The 23,774-nt window shown below is 46.9% G+C and overlaps 1 protein-coding gene across 1 annotated transcript in view; it reads right to left on the bottom strand.

The window, feature by feature from the left end:
- The window catches only part of DAZL (deleted in azoospermia like), a 2,235,938-nt gene that overhangs the window by 197,616 nt on the left and 2,014,548 nt on the right, over window positions 1–23,774 (bottom strand). The window contains exon 10 of the mRNA XM_044066765.1: window positions 14,242–14,355. Coding sequence (XP_043922700.1) covers window positions 14,242–14,355 — 114 coding nt within the window. The remainder of the gene's footprint in view (window positions 1–14,241; window positions 14,356–23,774) is intronic.

The following is a 23,774-nucleotide window of genomic DNA, read 5'->3' as shown; positions in this document are numbered from 1 at the left end:
CCTTGAAAGAGGTGAGTAATAGACATAGAAAGGAGAGAGAGAGAGAGACGGAGAGAAGGGGGCTGGAGGGAGGGAAACCAGGACTGCAACAGTGAATACACTCGAACATCTACATTTATGGTAAGTGTACACAACTGTACTATGTGCTTCGTGTTTCACTGTTGCAATCATCACACTTGGGTGGATTCCCAAAGCTGAAGAAGGGTGGAGGCAGTCAAGAAGAGTTGGGGCTGGCTAATATGCCTTGCAGGACTGCTGTTGCAAACCCCGCCCTGGATTTGGAAAATATAGCAGGTGGTAATGTTTGGTGAAGGTGTGTACAGAGCTCCAGGTAGCAGCTTCCAAGATGTCCCTGGTAGGGACTCCCCTGAGGAATGCTGTAGAAGTGGAAGCCATGAGTGCTTGTAGCTCGGATACTCTTGTGGCTAAAGTGATGGCCATAAGCAAGGCGGTCTTCCAGGAGAGAAACTTTTAACTCTGCTGAAGCTGCTGGTTCAAAGGGGGGCAGGGTGAGTTTTTCCAACACAAAGTTTAGGTCCCAAGCTGGGGTAGGTACTCTTCTGGGTGGCCTCAAGTTGCTAGCCCCTCTTAGGAACTGTCTGATGAGAGGGTGTGAGAAATGTAGGTGCTCAGTGTTGAAATCAGCAGAGATAACAGAGCCATGAATTTTAACAGAGGAAAAGGAGAGACCACTGTGTTGCAGGTCAGCTAGGTAATCCAGGATGAGAGGTAGGGAGGGCTGTGACATATCGGCTCCCTTAGCCTGGATCCAGGTACAGAAACTTTTCCATTTGTCAGCATAAGACTTTCTAGTGCTAGAGCGTTTGGCATCACGTATAATATCTAGAACCTGTTTACTGAGATTGGCAGCTTGTTAAGTGGTCAGGGAATAAGCCAGGCTGCCAAACTGAGGGTCTGCAATTGGGGATGCATGAATTATCCTTTCCTCTGCATGAATTCTCCTTTCCTCTGTGTCAGGAGGGTTGGGATCTGAGGGAGATGCCATGAAGGCAGAGGAGACAGGCTGCGCAGCAGTGGGTACCAGTGCTTGTGAGGCCAGTCTGGAGCAATTAGAATTGTCCTTGGTTTTTCCTCCCTTATTTTGACCAGTACCCTGGTAATGAGAGGTAGTGGGGCAAATACATAGACCGAGAGGTTGTCCCTGGAAGGATAAGGCATCCACATTCCAGGCCCTGCAGTGAGGCTCCCCAGTGCAGAACTTGCTGAGCTGATGGTTGGAGTGGGAAGCCAAAAGGTCAACCTTCGGGGTACCCCATTTCTGAGTTATTAGGGTGAAATTTCTTTGGTTTAGTTGCCACTCATGTGGGTCCAGAAGATTTCTGCATAAGCTGTCTGCCAGAGAGTTTAGACAGCCTGGCAGGAATTGTGCTAACAGGTGTAGTTGCAAGGCTGAGGCTGTGTGCCAAAGGGTCATGGCGAGCCTGCATAGAAAGTAGGAGTGAGTCCCTCCCTGCTTGTTGATATACCACATCACAGTGTTGCTGTCTGTTTTGATCAGTAAAGCGCCTGGGGAGAGAAGGGGCCTGAAAGCTGTCAATGCATGCTGGACAGCTAACATCTCTTTTTGGTTGATGTGCAGATGTATTTGATGTGGGCTCCATTGGCCCTGTATGCACCTGCTGTCCAGGTGTGCACCCCAGGGATAGTCGGATGCGTCTGTGGTGAGGGTCTGGGTGGCATGGGGTGGTGAGAAAGGTAGTTCCTTGTTGTGGTAGGAAGCTGCTGTCCACCAAAGAAAATCTTTCCTTAGGCAAGGTATCAAAGGTATAAGAGTTTTCAGGTCTTGAGAGTGCTGACACCAAAGGCTTTTTGGTACCAGTGAACTTTCCTCATATGCAGTCTGGCATATGGAATGAGTAGAGTGCAAGATGTCAAGAACCCCAGAGCTTGCAAGATTTTCCTTGCGGATAACTGGGGTTTGTTGGCTAGTTGAGAGAAGTAGGCTGTCATATAAGTTTGCTTTTCTGGTGTAAGGAATGCCATCTGGGATGCTGTGTCCAGGCTTGCTCCCAGGAATATAATCTTTTGGGTGGCTACTAATTTGGATTTCTTTTCGTTGATAGTGTACACTAGGGAGGTCAGTATGGCCTTTACAAAGGCCAGGTGCTTGAGCAGCTTTTCCTGACTGTCTGCCTGAATTAGGCAGTCGTCTAAATATGGGTAATTTTGAATATTTCTTTGTCTGCAAAAAGGAATGGCGGGAGCCAGACATTTTGTGAAAACTCTGGGAGCAGTAGATAAGCCAAAGGAAGCGCAGAGAACTGAAAGTGCAGAGATCCTGCCCTGAAACGTAGATATTTCCTGCATGATTCCTTGATTGGGATGTGAAGGTAGGCCTCTTTTAGGTCTAGGGTGGCTAGCCAAGCATTCTTGGAGAGAACAGGTAGTAGTTGTTGGAGGGTGAGCATTTTGAATTTTGGTATCACCAGGAAGGTGTTTAGAATGGATAGAGCGAGGACAGGGCGTCAGGTGCCCTCTTTTCTGGGTACCAGGAAGAGCATGGAGTAGAAACCTTGGCCTATCTGTTCTGCAGGAACGTGCTCTATTGCCTTCATAGAAAGCAGGGAAAGGACTTGCTTTTTGGCCTCTGCCCACTGGTCTGGAGGAAGATCTGGGAACCCTTTTGGGGTTGGTAGAGTGTGGAAAAAAAATCTGTATCCCTGGGACACTATGTTGAGGACCCAGTGGACGTTAGTAATGGTGGCTGAGGTGCTTGCATAGAAAGAGAGAGTTTTCCTCCTAGGGGCAAGTGCAGGTGGGCAGAGGGAGGGGGTGGAAGTGGAGAGTCATTGTGAGTTCTTACCATGAGGGGGTGGCTTTGCACTCCCTGGTTTTGAAGTGGAGGAACTCCATTGCTTTGATCTCTGCATTCCATGTGGCTGTTGTCTGGGGGGGTCTGTTTCCTCAGGGTCTGGGCTGAACTGACCTTGAGAGGGCAGGAAAGGACCAGTGCTTGGAGGGGCAATGCCTACTGACCCTGGATGGCTGGACTTGCAGGAAATCCTTAACTGTCTGCATAGATTTAGCTTTTTCTTCCATCTTTTTTTAAGACCTCCTCTGCCTTGGTGCCAAACAAGTTGTCCTTGTGCAAGGGTGCATCCAATAATTTAGATTTGACATGGTCTGGCAAGGGCTGTTCCTTAAGCCAAGCATGGCTTCTAAGGACAGAACCAGTGATTGCTGCCCTGCAAGATGCTTCTAGAGCTACAAAACCACAGTGCAAAGTGTGCTTAGTTACCTGACTTGCAGAATGCATTAACTCTTGCAATTCTATTTTCTGCGCAAGCAGGAAAATATGATATTTTCTGTTTGAGGAGTTTATTTACTTTATTTACTTATTTTATTTTATTTTACCTTTGTTGACTGGGCTGGTCCAACTGGATATATGTGCATTTTCAGTGGAGGCCCGGGGAGAAAAGCTCCACAAATCAGAGTAGTATTTACAAAACACAGATACATTACAAAGTTTGGCATTCGTTACATTTCATTGCATTTTAGCTAATTAGTAAAAAAACATCCTAGTACATAACAGCTATGGATATTCATACAAAAGTATGTAAAATGACACTATTAAACTGTAAAGTCACACACACACACACACACACACACACATTACTGTTAGTAGAAAATTAGCTTATACAGGTATGAAGATTAGTATCTAGGGACAAGTGAAGTAGTTAGTCAGGGTAAACACAGGGGCATAACCAATGTGATTTAAGGTATGGTTTCAGTTTGCTTTTAAATAGGGTAACTGAGGGTAGGGAGATTACCCTGTAATACCTGTCAGGTTTCCTGGGAGCAGGAGGGAGGGTGTCAGGAGTCAAACTAGATTCCATAAAAACATCATCCACAATATCCAAGACAGGAGGAATGGCCAAGGGTCTGTGCTGTGGAAGACTTAAGAATTCTCTCAGTCTCTTTTTAGACTGAGGGTAGTCCTGACATTCCCACTGGAAATGCTCCCTTAAAGTATGAAGGGTTTCCCCAAAGGAAAAGTCCTCGGGCGGAGAGGCTGAAGGAATGGATTCCTCTGCATCAGAATCCTCATAAGCAGAGAGGGGTTGCATGTCTTCATATTTAGATGCATCAGAGTCATCGGACTCCTGTTCATATAAAAATACTGAGGACAAACAACTCTCTTTTTCTTTTGGAAGGGGTAGCTTGGCTTCCCCTGATCAGCATTATAAGGTCTTCCACCATTTTAAGCATTTGAGACTGAGGCAAGGAAGCAGGCGTCTGAGAATGGGCCATCAGTTTCTTGGGTGTGGTTCATACCCTGGGACTTAGAAACTCAGTAGTTTTCGAAAGAATGGTAGATGCGAAAGTAGTCGTCGGTTTGTGTTGAAAATCGGTAGTGTGAAGTACTTCCACGAAAGCCGATGCCTGCTCAGTGGACCCATCCAAGTTAGAGAAAACCGCAGTAGCGGCCTGTGTATTCAAAGAAGCGGGCATCAGGGGCTGCGAAAGTGCCTCACTGAGGAATGGAGAACTGACGACTAGCTTAACGGAAGCATCGTTGGTAGGTTTGGACCTGTGCGGTCTGTCTCTGTCTTTATCCTTACGTTTTTTCAGAAGATCTGCTGTTGGATGGCTTACCGAAGCCATATTGGAATTCGAGGACTGTGAGCGAAACTATCCAGCTACAATAAGGGCCCAATGACGTATAGTTCTAGCGTTGAACAAAGCAGAAAAGCAAGAGCAAGGGATTCGTGGACTGGGCCTAAGCAAGTGACGTAGCAAGAATGAAAGTCTCGGTGTGGTATTTGCTTTCCACAGGCGAGACAATTGTTAACTTTTTCTGACATCGGTTAGAGCAAGAAAAAAGGATTCCCAATGGGGTACTTAGCTTTAGAAGACTTCAGCTTCAATTTGGAAACGAAACTCAGGTAGCGGCTTACCGGCACTCATGCGAAATGCTTCTGCTTCAGGCTCCTCAGCAAGAAAGACTGATGTAATGGCATCGGCTGCCTTACTTTATACTACTGACGACATGACGTCAGTCCTGAAGCGACAGCAACCGACACAGAAATACTAAGCCTCTGGTATTCGGGCCGACTGAGAGCTACCCTGGCAGGGATAACCCAAATGAAATGACTGCAACAGTGAAACATGAAGAACATCTACAGTTATCTGGCATCTACCAATCCTCATGGGTGCTGGGTAACTGAGAGTTTACTGCACAAGAACTTAAAAAAATGCTCTGGTTTGACTTGAGCTGTTACATTTTGCAGAATACATTATTAATACAGTGAACCAAGTATGATGAAAGGTGATACTGACTTTTAAGAACCATTCTCAGACTAACTGACCTAAGATATTTCAGTGCATTTCCCTGAGACTGAAGTTGACAAATAATACTTTCCAAAGGAAGTGAAAATGTAACAATCAAAAGCAAAAATTTAAATTGGACCTTCTTAAGTCAAACTGAAACATTCTTGCACTGCAGTTTGCGATAAAGAAGCAGTATATTCAACATTTTAAAATGTTCATGAAGAAGCAACAAGCAGTATTTCACTCTTTTTTTCCAATTAACATCTTTATTAAATTATTATGTATGACACAGGCAATTTTACATTTATATAAATGAAAAACAATTAGAAGTTATGTACTCACCATAACGTTCCATCTGAGTAGGTATCTTCATTTGTCTGCAACCTTTGGGATACGGATCCGATCTCGGATCCGAGCCGGCAACTTTTACCACAGCATAGATCCGAGCTCCTAGCTCCTCCCTTTACCCATAATCCCCTACCAACCCTAACTGACCTCAGATCATGCTTGCCCGATATAAGCAATGTTAATGTGCCCCGGAAGGGGCTAATCCAAGACAGATCCTATAGGTCAGGGGGAAGGAGGGGGGGATGGTTGCAGACAAATGAAGATACCTACTCAGATGGAACGTTATGGTGAGTACATAACTTCTAAATCTGAAGTAGGAACTTCATTTGTCAGCAACCTTTGGGACAGAGTCCCCAGCTACCTGAATCCTGGGTGGCCTTTATGGAAGAACATTCCGGAGCACTGCAGAGCCAAAGGACGCCCTACCTCTGGAGACAACATCCAGTTTGTAATGGCTGATAAAGGTATGAGATGAGGCCCAAGTGGCTGCGGAACAAATATCATCTAAGGGGACCCTAGATTTAAAAGCTGCTGAAGCAGCGACGGCCCTAGTAGAATGAGCTCGGACTCCCTGAGGTGCAGGCCTTCCCGAACTCTGATACGCTAAGAGGATACAATTAGCTATCCACCGTGATAGTGTAACTTTAGAAATTGACTTGCCTAAACTTGTTTTGGCAAAGGAGACAAACAACTGGTCAGATTGCCTATGACCAGCAGTTTGATGAGTATAAAAACGTAATTGTCTGTGCACATCCAAGGAATGCAGTTTATATTCTCCTTTGTTCTGGTAATGGGGAAAGAACACGGGAAGATTAATAGATTGATTAATATTAGCTTCCGAAGACACCTTAGGCAGAAAGGACGGATTGATCCTGAGGTAAACTCTATCTGGATGGAAGGATAAATACGGCGGCTTAACACATAGAGCCTGAAGTTCAGAGACCCTTTTAGCTGAAGTAATGGCCACTAAGAAGGCCGTTTTCCAAGAGAGATATTTAAGATCAACCGTGGCCGGCTCGAAAGGGGGGCTAGTCAAGGCTTGGAGAACCAAAGACAAATCCCATGGGGGTACTACCTCCCTGACTGGAGGTCTGAGAAGGAAGGTACCCTTGAGGAAAGCTTTACAAAGCTTAGAAGTCATCAGAGGGCCCGATTCATGCCCTACATGATAATGCGAAATCGCTGCCAGTTGCACCTTGACTGTAGAGCAGCTAGCCCCTTGATGAAAAAGGGTAGTTAAGAACTCCAAAACCGACGTGAGAGCCGCCGTGAAAGGATCCAAGTGATGGTGCTCCCCCCAGATGGAGAAACATTTCCACTTGCTTCAATAGACTCTTCTGGTGGAAGGTTTATGTACTGCTACTAGGATGGCTTTGACTGGTGAGGAGATTCCGTGAGTCCTAATCAGGAGTGGAACTGGGCAACCAAGCCGTCAGCTTGAGGTTGACCAGGTTGGGGGCCGGGAGACCCAGAGGGTGAGTAATGAGATCCGGGAGTGGATCCGGAATCCATGGTGGATGAATTAGGTGAAACCACAGGTACGGGAACCATGTTTGACGAGGCCAGAATGGGGCAATGAGGATCATTTTGCTCCCCAGCCGACTGGCTTTCTGTAGGAGTTTCAGCATCATGGGCAAAGGAGGATAAGTGTAAAGGAGACCGGGAGGCCAAGCATGTACTAGAGAGTCTCTCGGGGACTCCCCCTGAGGGGGGATTAGAGCAAAGTAACTGTTGCATTTGGTATTTGAAGGAGAGGCAAAAAGATCGCAACAAGGTTGCCCCCATAGGGCAAATATTTGTTTCGCTACTAGAGGATTGAGAGACCATTCGTACGAAGTCAGAATCGAACGACTGAGCCTGTCTGCTAGGATGTTGGACCGTCCCGGAATGTGCGTTGCAATAAGAAAGCGGTTAGTGGAAATCGCCCATTCCCACACTCTCATGGCCTCGTGACAAAGGGGATAAGACCTGGTTCCCCCCTGTTTGTTGATGTACCAGACAACTGACATGTTGTCCATTTGTACTGCAATTGTCCCAATCGGTGGAAGGCTGTGAAGTGCCTGCAACGTCAAAAGCACCGCCCTCATCTCTAGGACATTGATATGCAAAGAGGTCTCTGTGTCGTTCCACGTGCCTTGGACCGTTCTGCCTGAATAGTGCCCCCACCCCAGGCAAGAGGCGTCCGTGGTCACTGTGGCGACGGGGGAAGGCATCGAAAATGGTCGTCCCGTGTGGAGACTCGGGGATCGGAGCCACCACATGAGCGACCCTCTGCAAGCCCTGCTTAGGGGAATAGGATGGGACAGGGGGTTGCGAGACAGGGACCATTGTAATTGGAGGGTCCACTGCAGGACCCTCATATTTAGGCGGACTAAGGGTAGTAGAGGAATAGCTGCCGCCATGGACCCTAGAGCCCTCAGGATCAACTCCGCAGGTGGAGCAGGAAGAATGAGAATGGCCTTGACATGCAACCTCAGGTTCTGAAGCCGATCGGGAGTTAAGAAGGCAAGCATTATCCTGGAATCCAATCTCGCCCCTATAAAATCTATTACTTGTGAGGGGACTAGAGAGGATTTGGTCATGTTGACAGTTAACCCTAGACGTGGAGCAAGGTCGAGGAAGTAATCCCTGCCTGAACAAAGCAGATGCCTTGTTGGGGCGATGAGGAGCCAGTTGTCCAGGTACGGAAAGACCTGAATTCCCTGAAGCCTCAGGTGGGCCGCTATGACTGCCAAGACTTTGGTGAACACCCTGGGTGCTGAGGTGAGACCGAAGGGAAAGGCCCTGAACTGAAAGTGACTGGCTCCCAGCCGGAAGCGGAGGAACCTCCTGGAGCGTCTGTCCACTAGGATGTGGTAGTACACATCCTTGAGGTCTATCGAGCACATCCAATCGTTCTCCCGTAATAGGGGGAGAATAGATTGTAAGGTGACCATTCGGAACTTTTCTTTGGGTACTGCCAAGTTCAGGAGAGAGAGATCGAGAATGGGTCTCAAGTCCCCCGTCTTTTTTGGCACCAGAAAGAACCTGGAGTAAAACCCCGATCCGAACTGATCTGGGGGGACGGGTTGGATGGCTCTTTTTTGCAAAAGCTGCTGAATTTCTGTAGCAGCTGCCTTCCTCTGATTGGGTGGTACGTCGGGGAGGCTTTTGATTTTGTGGGTTACAATAAAGGGAATTTGGTAACCTCTGGATATGATACGAAGCACCCAGCGATCTGTTATGGACTCCCACATTGCTAGGTGCTTCGAAAGATGCCCCCCGACTGCCTCCAGAGTGGAGCAGCCGGGCAACCCCTCAGGGGTTCTGCGTGGGCCTCTCAGAGAATGGTTCCCTGGACCCAAAGTTTCTGGGACCCCCTCTGCCTCTTGGGCGGCGTCCTCCCCCTGCCACGAGAGGACTGGTTGTCCGGAGCAGACTGGGACTGATGCGATTTTCGGAACCACATCTTCTTCTGACCCTTTTGGTTCTTAGAAAAGGACCTCTGGGGAGCAGAGAAGCGGACTCCGACGGCAGACAACGTCTTCCCGTCTTTCTCGCTCTGGACTAAAGTGTCGCGAACGGTTTTGCCAAAAAGTGCAGAACCATCAAAGGGGGCATTCGCGAATGATGCCTTAAAGGGTTCCGAGAAGTCACAGTGTCGGAGCCAGGCCTGACGCCTGATTACCAGGCGGGCTCCGCCGGCTCTAGCGGCTCCTTCAGTGGCGTGTGACAAGAGCCGCATAGAGGTGTTAGAAACTGAACGTAGAGTAGACATTCGGGAGGAGTACAGATGCTTGTCTCCTTCCGACATGGACTCTGGGGGGATGCAGCGTATTCTTTTATTAGATCCCGCTGCATCCGGATGACGTGTGCCATATAGTTCAGCGCTCTCATGGAGAAGGTTGCTGAACTAAAGACCCGCTTCCCCAGGCGGTCCATCGCTCGAGAGTCCTTACTCGGCGGGCAGACCGCAGAGCTCTCCTGAGCCAGCTCTCTCTTAGTGGCCGCCGCCACCAACATGGCATCCACGGGGGGACCTCTGCTCCAGTGGGTTCTTTCAGCAGGGGGACTCAGGATCTTATCCGGGCGCTTGGGGACTGGCTCTACAGTGTCCGGCTCCTTCCAAGCCCTGGTGGAAATAAGGTCCACCAGGGGGTCGGGGGGGAGGGGACACCCAAGAGGTAGATGGCCCTGCTTCGAACGCCTCTAGGAATACAGACTAATCGGAGGAAGCCTTGGGGGCAGACCACCCCCCCCAATCCAAAAGGAGACATCCTCGGGGGGTGACCTTGGGGAGCCTTCCCCTTCATCTAAGTCCGTATCTTCGGTAAGGGACACAGGGGAGTCCATGTGCCTCCTCTTACACTTGGCTTTGTGAGGGACCTCTTCGGGGGGGGGGAGGCTGTCCGAGGAAGACTCACCAGCAATATCACGTTCTGCAGGAACACCCAGAGACGCTGAAGCAGGCTGTCCCGAAGGCCGGGTGATGGGAGCCCGAACCAGCTGAGAGGGAGTGCAGGGAGGAGCCGAAGCCAGGACCGGGGGTCCAGATGCACTCAACAGTGCCCTCTCCACCACCATGAAAGCCGAGGGGGGGCTACTCTCAATAGGCTCCGAGAGTCGGCTCCCACTCGGATCTGAAGCAGGGACCGGATCCGGGGCTGAGACCCTCGGATCCGAAGGACCCATGTGCTCTGACCGGGACGGAGCCGAAGTCACACAAAGTCCCTCGGATCCGTAGCTCCGCCCACGGCTCGAGGGACCAGTCGGAGCCGATGTAACTAGTACTGTCGGCTCTGACACCCCCCCGGATCCGACGCGGCTCGGCTCCGAATGCTCCGAACCCGGGAAGCGGGACGGAGAAGGAGCAATTGGGGCAAAAAATGGGGTCGAGCTCCCCCCCCGGAGGGGGGGAGGCAAGAGCACTCCCATCTGCAGCTGGGCCTGGATGAACCTCCTCACCATCCGGTCCATGTCTGCATCTGACATACTAAATGTGGACCTCGACGAGGCCACCGAGGCAGACCTAGAGTGACGCCTCGATGACCTCGACGGGGAACGGGTTGCCTCCTCCCAGGTCCAGGTGAAAACAAGGGGACCGGAGCCGAGGAGGCGATCCAGAAACCCTGGATGGAGAAGCCGCTTGGGCGGGGCCGAGGAAGAGTCCTCGGCCCGCCGCTATGGTGCTTCTCCTTCCTTTTTTTCCGGCCTCCCTCTCCTCCGAGCCAAAACGGGAGGTTGAGTCCCGACCGGAGGAAGGGAGGCAGGGGTGGCTACCACCAAGGGCTGGGTAGCGGCCACCAAAGAACCGGAGGCAAAAGGCCCACCAGAATCAGCTTCGACCTCCGGTCCTTAGGTGCCCTGGGGTTGAACGCTGCACAAATCGTGCATCCCGAAGAGAGGTGTTCAACCCCAAGGCACCTAACGCACTGGGTGTGGCCATCCGCCAGTGAAAGCTTATGGCCACACTCGGTGCATTTTGAAAAGATGGCTTTAGGGGCCTCCGACATGTTGAATGGAAAAACACACTCACTATGCCCCTAAACACACCACAAACACACACTACGAACCAGCGAGGGTAGGGAGGAAAAGTTTTGCAAAAAAAGATATTTAAGAGGGAACCTAAACAAACTTACACAATCACACAAGAAAAGTACAAAAATGTTTTAAGTTTTTTCTCACAAATACTCTGAATTGCCAGGAGCTCGAAATCCAGCTTGTAGGCTTGAAGCGAGGCAAACTAGATCTGGGGTCAGTTAGGGTTGGCAGGGGATTATGGGTAAAGGGAGGAGCTAGGAGCTCGGATCTATGCTGTGGTAAAAGTTGCCGGCTCAGATCCGAGATCGGATCCGTATCCCAAAGGTTGCTGACAAATGAAGTTCCTACTTCAGATACAAAATTGACGCCACTTTAGTCGCAAACATTACACATCAAAGACACCACCGAAACAACTGCAGTTGCAAACATTACACATTGCTTATTATCTATCTTGTCATTGTCAGTTAAGCATTATATGGCTCATTCAAATCCTGCCTCTTAAACCTCGCTCCTTCTCCATATATTGTTCCCACAATTCCCATTTTTTCCTATGTAGTTTGCTCCATTCCTCTTCTAAAGATCCCAATTCCAGTTGATTTATCTCTGTTACTAGATATACTACTTCTAGTAAAGTTGGTCTAGACTTTGATTTCCATTTTCTAGTAATTGCTTTTTTGGCAGCCACCATAATTAGACTCAGCAAGGTTTTACTATGTCTAGGCAATTCCGATTCTGTATCATAGCTCAAAAAAATCATCTCCCCAGTCAATCCAGTCTGCTCACCAAGTATCTCCGACAGAACAGTCCGCAGGGAATCCCTAAAGTCTGACAGCTCATTATGCTCCTCAAAAATACGTTCCCAGCCATCTCTTTCTTGCATGTCACACCTCCAACATTTGCTATCCACCTCAGGAAAAAAATCTATCAAGTCTACTTGGGGTATAAAAATACCTATGTAAACACTTCTAGGCAAAGATCCTAAATATTCTAGACTTTGTTACATATTTGTGAGATATATATATATATATATATATATATATATATATATATATATATATATATCCCCCATTGTCTCTTTGTGAATTGCTTATCCAATCTCCCTTCCCAGTCCTTTTAAGCTCTTCTGACTGATTCATATAATTATCATGCAATATTTTATATGTTCTACTAATTATTTCATTCTTGATCAGAAAAAATGGCACTGCTTTCACTGGTGCAGTAAGAAGAGCTAGCAAGCAATTTACACTGTACACGAGTCAAAGGAAAAAAAAAACAGGTCAAGGGGAAATGATAAGCATTTTGGGCATGATGTTAAAATCAACTATACTACTTTATTAAAAACAAAAAGTGTTAGCAAGCAACTGAGAATAAAACTGACACTTTTGGCTTGAAGTTTGTGATCAAAGGAAAATATTTTAAAATTACAGCAGGGAAGGGAAGTAATACGGCAGCGTTTTGCTCTCCATTAAAAAATTACACTCCTTTCACAATTACTGTCAGAAGTGTTTGCTAACAACTGAAACTGATTTTAAATGATTCACAGAAAAAAATAGATGAAGATGAGGTGGCAGTATGCATTATTTTGTTTCTGATGGCCAGTAGCATTTTTTTAAAGGTTCTGAAAGAAACGCTACCAAGTAACTGAAACAAAATTAATTTATAAAAGATTAACTGAAATGTGTTTGCCTAGATCACAGAAAAGCAGCACACACTACTTTGTTCCAAACTGCAATGACCATTACTGCATAACATTGTTGTTTAGCATTGTGCTCCACCAACAGTAAAATGTTACCTTAACACTTCTGCCCTTAGTATATACAGCTGCAGGCCGTCACAACTACATGCTCTATTTTTCTCTTCTTCTGTGTTTTGCTACTACTTGTAAATCAGACTGAAAGCAAAACAGCAATAAAGCTGTCAAAGTAATGGAACTCATGACAACTTTACAGAACACGTGCCTTTGATGTAGAAGACAAGTGTCCTCTCTAGATCAAATACTAAACAACAGCACTGAACACTGGAGAAGCAACAATATATTCACCACTGATATGGAACAACCTAACATTTGCAGTGGATGAATCTGTCTTCTAAGGAGGGGACCAATAATCCCTGATCCTGACACAAAGGTGCACTTGGCTGTGTATAAATAGCAAACTAGTACAAAATGGTACCGATTCTTGAAAATGGTCAGTAGTAAAGGGTTAAACTACTTGCCAGAATGTGACAAAAACAGACAGCAAGTGTGTGCATGCTGGAGAGGGTACCCTAAATCCGTAAATTCACTGTAAATGTGTCATGGCAGCAAACAGGAAAATAAAACCCAGTTTGAAAACAGCAAAACATATAAAACAAAATCCACAATTACACTGGTTGGCATTTTAACTCCTAAATGACAAGCAATGCAAACAAGGAGTACTTGATAGCAATATGGAAGCAAAGTGGTTATGAGATAAATTCATGCCAAATGTTCCAACAAATCACACAAACTACTTTGTAAGTACAGTAGATCATTACTCGGAGAGTTTGGTTTCCATCAGGATTTACAGACTATCTCCAAGACGCACAGCTGCTGTGAGGCACAGTGAAAGCTTCGCCCAACATTAAGTATTTCTCTTTATAAGGAGAGTTTGGTATAAATAAATGATTAAACAACTTAGAAACTGTCAAAGTGCATGTGACTGGGAGATAATATACTCATGCCTAGGTAAGAAAAATGCATTTTATTCAGTGATACCAATATAGTAGACTAACATACAATTATCAACAATGGGATGGGTAAGGCCGATCTATAACCAAATGGGGCAGGATATTTCGAGCACAAAAAGGGAAACTGGCTAGGCTTAAAATGGCCCGCAAAGGCAGATAGCCTAGTACTTACTTATGAACCCTTCAGGAATAAAATTCATACTGAGTAGATTTTTTAATATCCTTCATCAGCAGAAAAGTTTCTTATTCATTTGTTAACCACAAGAGACACAACTGGCTTGGGGGGGGGGTTACCCAGGAGCACTACTCCAAGTTTACTCACATTTGTTATGCTGTTTACTTACAGAAATGACATACTCCGATGTATAGAATTACCTTTTGGGGACTACTACCAGAAGATGAAGCCATAGATTCTTCCACAGTGGAGTCTGGCTGGGTAGGTTCAGGTCCAGAGTTCATGTCACTGCACTGAAGCATTCCAGTAAAGGACTAATTGAAGTAATAACATTAAATGTCATTGAAATGTATAAATTACTGAGAGTTTTTCAGTCTACAACGAGTGAATAAAAAAAAAGAACCTTCTCCATTAATCTTCCTTCTGTCAACTTCATTTTACATAATACCATAATACTCAAAGTAAAATGAGAAAACACAGCTAACAAAAAGTACCTTAAATCTTCTACAACAAAATCAGTCCTGATGCAGTCTGAATAACTTAGAAAGCAGTACTATAACAAAGATCACATTTCCAACCAATGCCTAGCAAAGTAGTGACTTTTATTACAGAAATGACAATCTAAGTGGCATATAAAATGACTGAAATAATTTACACAAATCTCTAACAGGATAATCTAACAGGGCAAGCTTTACTCAGCAGACCTACAATGTCTGCCATGCTTTTCTGACAAAATATGACATACTATCAGGTAAAAATGTGCATTCAAAGAACCTGCTAGACACTACAGGTGTTTAAGTCACCACAAATCTGTTTAAGTCTGTAATGCGCAAACATGGTCGGTTACAGACCTTTAGCATCAGTTTTAATCTCATAGAAGTATACACCAAATAGAAGTGGCCCTAGCACTGATCCATGGGGGACTCCACTACTAACATGTACTTTATGGAAACATCACGCCTCTAATCCTGATTCACTGGATTCTGTCAGTGAGCTGTTTTAGCTATCTAATGACTTATGTAAGGAATTATATTTAATATGATTAGTTTGTCAATAATGCCAGAATGAAGAATGGTAGTGAAGGTCTTTGCAGATCAAAATTAGTGGTGTATATGGAACTGCCTCCATCCAATGCCTCAGTGACTTTTTCAAAGAAATAAATCCAAACTGGATTGGGTTCAGGGATTGTAAACTGCCAGCAACTTTGTTCAGAGTTCTGTAACAATATGCCCCATTCCTTTACAAATGAGGCTGATAAGGCTCAGTGATCATTAGCTGCCAGGATCAGTAGAACGGGTCAGCAGATTTAGTAGTGGATTGGAAACCATGCTTTATGTTGACCAAAAAGCTGCCATGCCCACTATACAGACCTACAGAACTAGTGTACTGGGCTTTAAACATTAACCTTATGACCTGATCCAAAGTGACCTGTGGGGTGGATGAACATATGATAGCATGTGAAGAGAAGTTTGAGGGAGACTGTAAGGGGGTGGGTGGGGATAGGGTTAAAGTCTGAGATAAATTTGTCTGTTTTGTCCTCAGGCACTGAGTAGGTGTTACTGTTATGCATCATATTAGCAGTGTTTGGTACTGCTATTGAGGTTTCTAACATAGCTGAAAAAAATTTAAGGTTGTTTTTACAGAGGTTGCAATTTTCACTTCATACTTTTGAATATGTGCCTAAGTTACTTTGCTTAAACTCTCAAATGCATTTCGGAGTGGGAGGCATGTTTATACTAGGGTGCTACTATAGGGGTTTATTCCCAAATTTAGCGCTGTATTTGTGTCAGATAAGGACCAATGTCTCTATGCAAGCATTAACTTGAAAACAGAAGCTATCTGTAAAAGCAGAGGTGTTTATTACTGGGTCCTCAAAGAGATGGGGGTACTTATATTCAATCAAGTCATCAATTAGATGCAGCAGATTCGCCTTTGAAAAATCTCGAAAGACTACAGGACTTATGGGGAAGTTGGGTTTGTCTCTCATGGTAAATATTACTGAAAAAGAAGTTATGTGCCTACCATAATGTTCCATGTTAGTTGTCTTCATCTTGCCTTCTTTCTTGCTGGTTGGGATCCGATCCTCGGCCATCTTCTATAGCTTGAGAGCTGTTTACTGGCTCGAGGCTACCCCTTATGCCATGATGCCTAGCGTTAGCTACCCAGATCTCGTTTGAAATAGCTAACCCTAGCCATAGCTAGAGAATGAACCTCTCCAAACAAAATGTAGGGCACACCTGTCATACTCCAAGTCAGTAGAGGAAACAACCAGAGAAAATTCAGCCAGTGAAACTTGAACTCCTCTCGGTCCAATAGGATAGGGGGATGGAGGGTGGGACGCAAGAAAGAAGGCGAGATGAAGAAAACTAACATGGAACGTTATGGTAGGTACATAACTTCTTTATGTTAAGTTGTCTATCTCGCCTTCGTTCTTGCTGGTTGGGACAGCGTCCCTAGCACCTACAATCCTGGGCAGCTCACTGGAACAGACATTTCAGAACAGTGGAACCAAAGTTAGCCCTGCTCCTGGAGACCATATCTAACTTGTAATGAGAAATAAACGTATGAGGGTTTGCCCACGTAGCAGCTGCACAGACAAAGTCCATGGGAAACCTAGACTGGAAGACTATAGAGGTGGCCAAAGCCTAGTAGAATGACCTTTTGGTTTGATAGATAACTCTTTGTTTCTCAGTTGATAGATGAAAGTAATGTGAGACAACCATCTGGATAAGGTCACTTTGGAAACTGAGAGACCTTGTTTGCCCAGAGCATAGGAAAGGAATAGTTGGTCTGACTTTCTTATATATTTTGTCCTACGCAGGTAAAAACGCAATTGTCTATGAACATCCAATTGATGGGATTTGTATTGCGCCTTGTTGGTGTGGTTAGGAAAAAACACAGGTAGGTCTATAGATTGGTTTAAATTATTTTCTGAGCAGACTTTAGGAAGGAAAGAGGGATTAGTCCTCAGAGCAACTCTGTCCTTATGAAAAACTAAGTATGGAGAACGGACACATAGTGCCTGAAGTTCAGAGACACGTCTGGCCGAAGTAATAGCTACCAGAAAGAGAGTTTTCCAAGATAGGAACTTAATGGAGCAGGATGCTGCAGGTTCAAAAGGGGGCATAACTAAGGAGGTTAGTACCAAGTTTAGGTCTCAAGGAGGAGGGGGATCTCTCACTGGGGGTCTAAGGAGAGTAGTCCCTCTTAGAAAAGCTTTACATAGCTTATGAGACATAATGTTTACATTAGACAACCCAGCATGAAAGTTTGAGATGGTCGCTAATTGAACCCTGATTGTAGCAGAAGCGGACCCAGAATGAAAAAGTTCTGCTAAGAACTCCAAGATTTCGTGGACTGGGGCTGAAAAAGGATCTATGTTCCTAGCCTCTGCCCAACAAGAAAAACGTTTCCATTTGCTAGCATAAGTCCTTCTAGTGGCGGACTTGTGAGAGGAGACAATAATTTCACGTACGGCCAGGGAAATGCTGGGAAGCCTGGCTAAGGTTGGAAGTGGAACAACCAAGCTGTGAGCTGGAATGTTTGAAGGGATTGATGCAGCCCGCCTGACTGATGAATCAGTAGGTCTGGAATCGGATCCAGAGTCCAAGGCTGCTCGAGAAGGTAATGGTGCAGGAATGGAAACCATATCTGTTGAGGCCAGTAGGGGGCAATGAGGATCATTCTGCAACCCAACAACATTGCTTTCTGTATGAGTTTCTGTATCAGGGGAAATGGAGGGAAGGCATAAAGAAGTCCCTGAGGCCAATCGTGGACTAGAGCATCTCTGGGAGAATGACCAGGAAGCGGAAAAAGGGAAAAGTAGTTGCTGCATTTGCTGTTGAAGGGGGTGGCAAAAAGGTCGCAGCAAGGCTGTCCCCATTTGCGGAAGATCAGATCCGCAACTACCTATTTCAGAGACCACTCGTGAGGCATGAGAATACTTCTGCTGAGCCTGTCTGCTATGACGTTGGACCTCCCAGGGATGTGTGTCGCAATCAGAAATCGTTGGGAGGAAATCGCCCACTGCCAGAGTCCGAGTGCTTCTTGACATAGGGGGTAGGACCTGGTTCTGCCCTGCTTGTTGATGTACCACACCACTGGCATGTTGTCCATTTGAATGCAATGGTCGCAGAAGGAAGAGAGTCCTGAAGAGCTTGCAATGCTAAGAGCAAGGCTCTCATTTCTAAGACGTTTATATGCAGATGGTACTCGTGAGGCTGCCAAGTGCCTTGGACTGTCCTGCCCTGATAATGCCCTCCCCACACACCCTATCAGGGAGGCGTCTGTGGTCACTGTGGCAACAGGAGGGGGCTGAATGAAGGGTCTGCCCTGAGACACTAGTGGGGAGACCATCCACCATGAAAAGTGCCTTTTGCATGCTTCTGTAATCATAATCATGTGAGTCATAGGAAGCTGTTGGAAAGACCACTGTGTGAACAGAAGCCACTGAAGGATTCTCATGTGAAAGTGGGCCAGAGGGATTAGGAGAATTGCCGCTGCCATGGAACCCAGAGTTTGAAGGACGAATCTGACTTGGATCCTTTTGCTCTGCATTAGAATTTGTACCTGCTGGCGAATTAACGATACCCTGTCTGGCGGACGCCTCTGCTCCTATATAGGTGACAGATTGACAGGGCAACAAGGCAGATTTTTCGAAGTTTATTGTAATGCCTAGCTGGGAGCAAATTGTGATTGTGTAGTCCCTGGCTTGCAGAAGTTGATGCCTGGTAGTAGCAGTGAGGAGCCAGTCGTCTAGATATGGAAACACCTGGAATCCTCGGCGTCTCAGGTGAGCCCTGACCACTGCCATACATTTGGTGAACACCCTGGGGACTGTGGTGAGACCAAAGGGCAGAGCTCTGAACTGGTAATGAATGGCTCCCAGCCAGAAGCGAAGGAATCTCCTGGAGCGCCTGTCCATCTTGATGTGATAGTACGCATCCTGAAGATCTATGGAGCACATCCAATTGTCCTTACCCAGAAAGGGTAGAATGGACTGTAGCGTGACCATCCGAAACTTTGTTCTTTGAACAGACTTGTTTAGTCTGCTGAGATCCAGAATCGGTCTCCAGTCCTCTGTCTTTTTTGGTACCAAAAAGAACCTTGAGTAAGTTCCGGACCCGTGTTGGTCTGCTGGGACTTCCTGGATGACTCTTTTTTTCTAGCAGTTTTGAAACTTCTATGACTGCTTGGTCCATCAGATTGGGTGGAACATCTGGAAGGGATTTGCTTGACGGTAAGGGGGGCTGAGAGAAAGGGATTTTGTAATCTCCAGATATAATTGACTGTACCCATTTGTCTTGCGTTAAACTTTGCCAGGCTTTTGGGTACAGTGGAAATCTTCCCCCGACTGGCTCCAGAGACGGGCAGCCAGGCAACTCTTCAGGGATGCTGGAAGGGCTTCTCAGAGAAGGGTTCTCTGCTGCCCTGGTTCTGCGGATCCCCTCTGCCACGAGGTTGGTGTCTGTTGTTGTTGTTTCCTCCTCTGCCTCTGGTGGAAAAATCACTATGTGTGTCAGGCGGGGCTCCCTGGGATTTTTGGAACCACATTTTACCACTCTTCTGACCCTTGGGGTATGGTCTGGAAGGAGTGGAAAAACGGACTCTCATGGCAGAGAGAGTCATAGGTTCATAGGTTCATACTAGACTATCTGCCCGAGGGCATTTACAAGCCTAGCCCATCGTTTTGTGGCTTACGCCACCCCTTTAGTATGGGGAACTATACCCATTATTTTGCTGTGCCTCTGTCGAGCAGTGACACTGAGGTAATCCCTGGGGTATATCTGCGATCTCCCATCCATTGGTCAAGATTTCTCTTGAACAAGGCCAGCGAGGTGCTCTGCCTCACATGTACCGGGATTTTGTTCCACAGCATAAGGAGTCTTTGGGTGATGAATCTATCCCTCCAGCACGTCCTATTAATAGCCGTGTCGAGGTTTAAGTCTCCTGCCCTTGTGGCTCTGATGGATCTAGATTTTTGAGGTGAAGCATATTCATCAAATCTGGGTTTGACATGGCCTTGTATGTTAGGCAAAGGTCACCTCTGAGCAAGCGGTGGCGACTGAATAGAGCTGGAGTTCTTTCAGTCGGGCAGCATAGGACAGATTTTGAGACCCTTTATCCTTTTGGTGAGGAACTTTGTGGCCTCTCCAGCTGCTGCAAGTGTCGGGTCAGATGCATCCCGAATGGGGCATTGTACTCAATCATTGGTCTGATGAGTGATGAGTAAAGGGAGACTATGACCTCCCTTGATCTAGATGAGAATCCCTTCATGATAAGGTGGGCAATGTAGAAGGTCTTCCTAACTACTTTAGCTACATGGGTGTCGAATGACAGACTACTATCAACCTGGGTCCCCAGGTCCCTGATAACTTCTTCTGTGCTCAGTGGATTGCCACCTATTTGGTAGCTAGGGGTAACCTTGTTTTTCCCAAAGGGCATGACTATGCATTTTTTGGCATTTAACTTCAGGCCGTGGCTCTGGCACCAGTTATCCGTTTCTGTGAGACCCTTCTGAAGGATATCTGTGTCAGATGTGTTTTCTACTATGGCCAGTTTGCAGTCATCTGCAAACTTTGTCAGCCATAACCCTCCTGTGTTTGCTTGTACTGGAAAAGTAGATGCCAAACAAGAGTGGGCCCAGGACTGAGCCCTGTGGGACACCACTTGTGACAGGCTTTGAGTCTGACATGGCGCCAGCAACTCTGACCCTGTGGGTTCTGTCACTCAGCCAGTTTGCAACCCATCTTGTGATGTATGGGTTAACATTTAAGTTGATGAGTTTTTCAATGATACCCGAGTGGGGTATTGTATCGAAGGCCTTAGCCAGATCGAGGTAGGCTGTATGGACTGCCTTTCCTCGTCAATGGCTTTGGTGACTGTTTCAAGAAGTCAACCAAGTTTAAAAGGCATGATCTGCCTTTGACAAAGCCAAACTGGGTTGGATCCAAAGTCTGCAAATTCCTATGTCTTTATTTATGAGGTCCATTATGATCCTCTCCATGGCTTTGCAGATAAGGCTTGTCAAGCTAATGGGCGGTAATTTCCAGGGTCGGTGGAGGCACCGCCTTTGTGAAGTGGGACCACAGTTGCAGTGCGCCACTCCTGGGTGCGTATCCAGAGGTAAGACTTTGATTAAACAGCTGTCCTAGCTGTGGGTTTAATTCCTCATTGAGTTTGTGGAGCACACAGCCGGGGACACCATCAGGTCCCATGGATGCTGTGTTTTTTGCTTTGGAGAGAGCAGTTCTCACTTGGGCTGGAGATGTTTGGGGGCTGCAATCGTTTGGTATAGATATCTCTCCTTTGGGGGAGGGAGTTTGCACTGAACCTGTCAACCAGTATGTTGGCAATATCTGTAGGATCAGTAATCTTCACATCATTTTGAACTAGTTCTGAGCATATCTGGGAGTTTCCTCCTAGGTTTCTAACATAGCTAAAGAAGGCCTTATGATTGTCTTTTGAGTCTTTAGCTATTTTTCTCTCGAAATTTGCTTTGGATGATTTTATGAGAGCTCTTAGATTTTTACTTATAGTGATCAAGGGTGTCTTACCTTTTAAGGATTTTGCTCTATCTTGTAGTAGCTTCCTCCTTTTATTGTAGAGTTTGTTTATGGCTGGGGTCCACCAGACTGGGCGCTTGCCTTTGGTACTAAGAGTCTTTGTTTTGTTTGGGATTGCCTTATCCATGCAGTCCTGCAGGTGCTGGTAGAAGGTGTTTGTAAGTGATTCAGCGGCTTGAGTACTGTTTTCGGGGCCTTAAAGGAGACCACACTAGTCTTTAGAAGTGTGAAGTCGGCTTTTGAGAAGTTCTTTACTGTGGTCTTTTTTATTTCAGGTGGGGGTGGGATGAGGACCTCCAGCGAGATTAGTTTGTGATCTGATCTCACCAGTGATGGGTATACTTCCGGTGTTGAACATTGTGCTCCCATGTTCGTGATGATGAGATCAAGTATGTTATCTCCTCTTGTGGGGATGGTGACTAGTTGTTCCACTAGTCTTGCCTTCTTGCTCACACCTAGTCAAAGTGTTTTTCACCTGTGGTCCAAAAAGAAAGGAACCGTCAAAGGAGGTGTTGGTGAATGATGCTCTAAAGGGTTCCGCAAAATTACACAGCCACATCCATGCGTGTCTCCTAAGGGCCACGCCTGTACCTGCGGCTCTACTCGCACCATCGGCTGCATAGGAAATGAGCCTCATGGAGGAGTTGCTACAGAATTAAAGGTCGCCAGCTGGGAAGCCACTTTAGCTTGAGCCCCTTCAGCTGAAGGATCTTGAAGGGTATCTCCGAGCTCTTTAAGGAGATCCCTCTGAAGCCGGGTAAAATGGCACAAGTAATTCAGTGACCTCATAGAAAAGGTCGCTGAAGCAAACATTTGCTTCCCGTATCTATCCATAGTCCTGGACTCCTTGTTAGGAGGATGGACAGACGAAGAAGTCTACGCTAACTCCTTTTTAGTGGCTGCTGCTACCACCATGGCATCCACAGGAACACCTTTGGTAAGGAACTGCTTATCAAGGGGTGCAGTGATAAACTTGCCAGGTCTCCTCGGGGTTGGTTCCACTGTATCCGGGGCTGACCAAGCCTTTCGAGCCACCACAGACATGAGTGGATCGAAAGGCGGAGAAACCCAGGAGGTGGAAGGTCGGGAACCGAACGCATCAAGGAATACAGACTCATCCTCGGTAGGGGCTAGGGGACTCCAGTTCCCCCTCTGCTTAAGCATTTCTAGGATGTCCGAGAAGGAAACATCTTCAGAGGGGGACCTCGGGGACAATTCAGAATCATCTAAGTCTGTATCAGAAATGACAGACTCAGGGGAGTCAATGTGCTTCCTCTTGCACTTCTTCTTACGAGGGGACTCCTCTGAATGATCATGGGAGGCCTCGGAAGAAGAGGAAACAGTGCCCTGGAGAGCCGGTTCCCCACGCTTAGGGTCTGGAGGAGGAGCAGAGATTGGCGCAAGCACTACAGGGGACGGAGCCAGTGGGGTCGATCGTGGAGCTGACTCAGAGGCCAGCACACTCCTCATGACATCGAAGACATCCTTGCCACGATGCAGAGAGGGATCTGGTTCCAAGGAAATCAGAATCCTTCTCTGCTCCGAGGCCGATGTAGGAGCCAAACTCACCTGCGCCGAAGCTCCGAGAGGGAGAATGGGGTCGGACAAGGGGCCGATGCCACTCGCCCCCTCGGAGCCGATGAGGGAGCCTCGGCACCCAGATCCCTTGACGGACGGTACCATCGAGGGAATCGGAGCCGACGGAACCGAAGGAGAAATAGTTATCGGAGCTGACGGTTCCACAACTCGAACCCCAACAAACTCTGGCTCCGAGCTCAAAGGAGTCGGAGGAGGAACATCGATAGACGTGGACGGAACCGACACCTGTTCAGGAGGTCTGGACAACATCTTGGCAAGTGCCTGCGACTTCAGCAACCTACTGACCACTCTCTCCACGTCGTGATCCGAGAGCCTAGAGGACCGAGAGGAGTGGGAAGATCTGTGACTGCGCTCATTCTGAAGCAGGGGAGACTGAGGAGCCGAATGTATACACTCCAGAGAAGGGGACCTCAGCCTCTTGTGGCTCCGCGACGGCTCAGAAGATTCTGATGGAGCCGACGGAGAGATAAGTCTCATCGATTCTGGCCGGAACCGAAGTGGCAGGAAAAGTTTGAACCAATGACGGCTCCGAGCTTGGAGCAGACGATTTGGTCGATTTTGGGGATTTC

The sequence above is a fragment of the Protopterus annectens genome, chromosome 3.part1 (assembly GCF_019279795.1).
Source record: "Protopterus annectens isolate FY-2018-M chromosome 3.part1, PAN1.0, whole genome shotgun sequence".
Taxonomy (NCBI): Eukaryota; Metazoa; Chordata; order Ceratodontiformes; family Protopteridae; genus Protopterus; species Protopterus annectens.
Note: the sequence above shows the minus strand (reverse complement) of the source record. Positions and strands in the feature narration are given on the sequence as shown.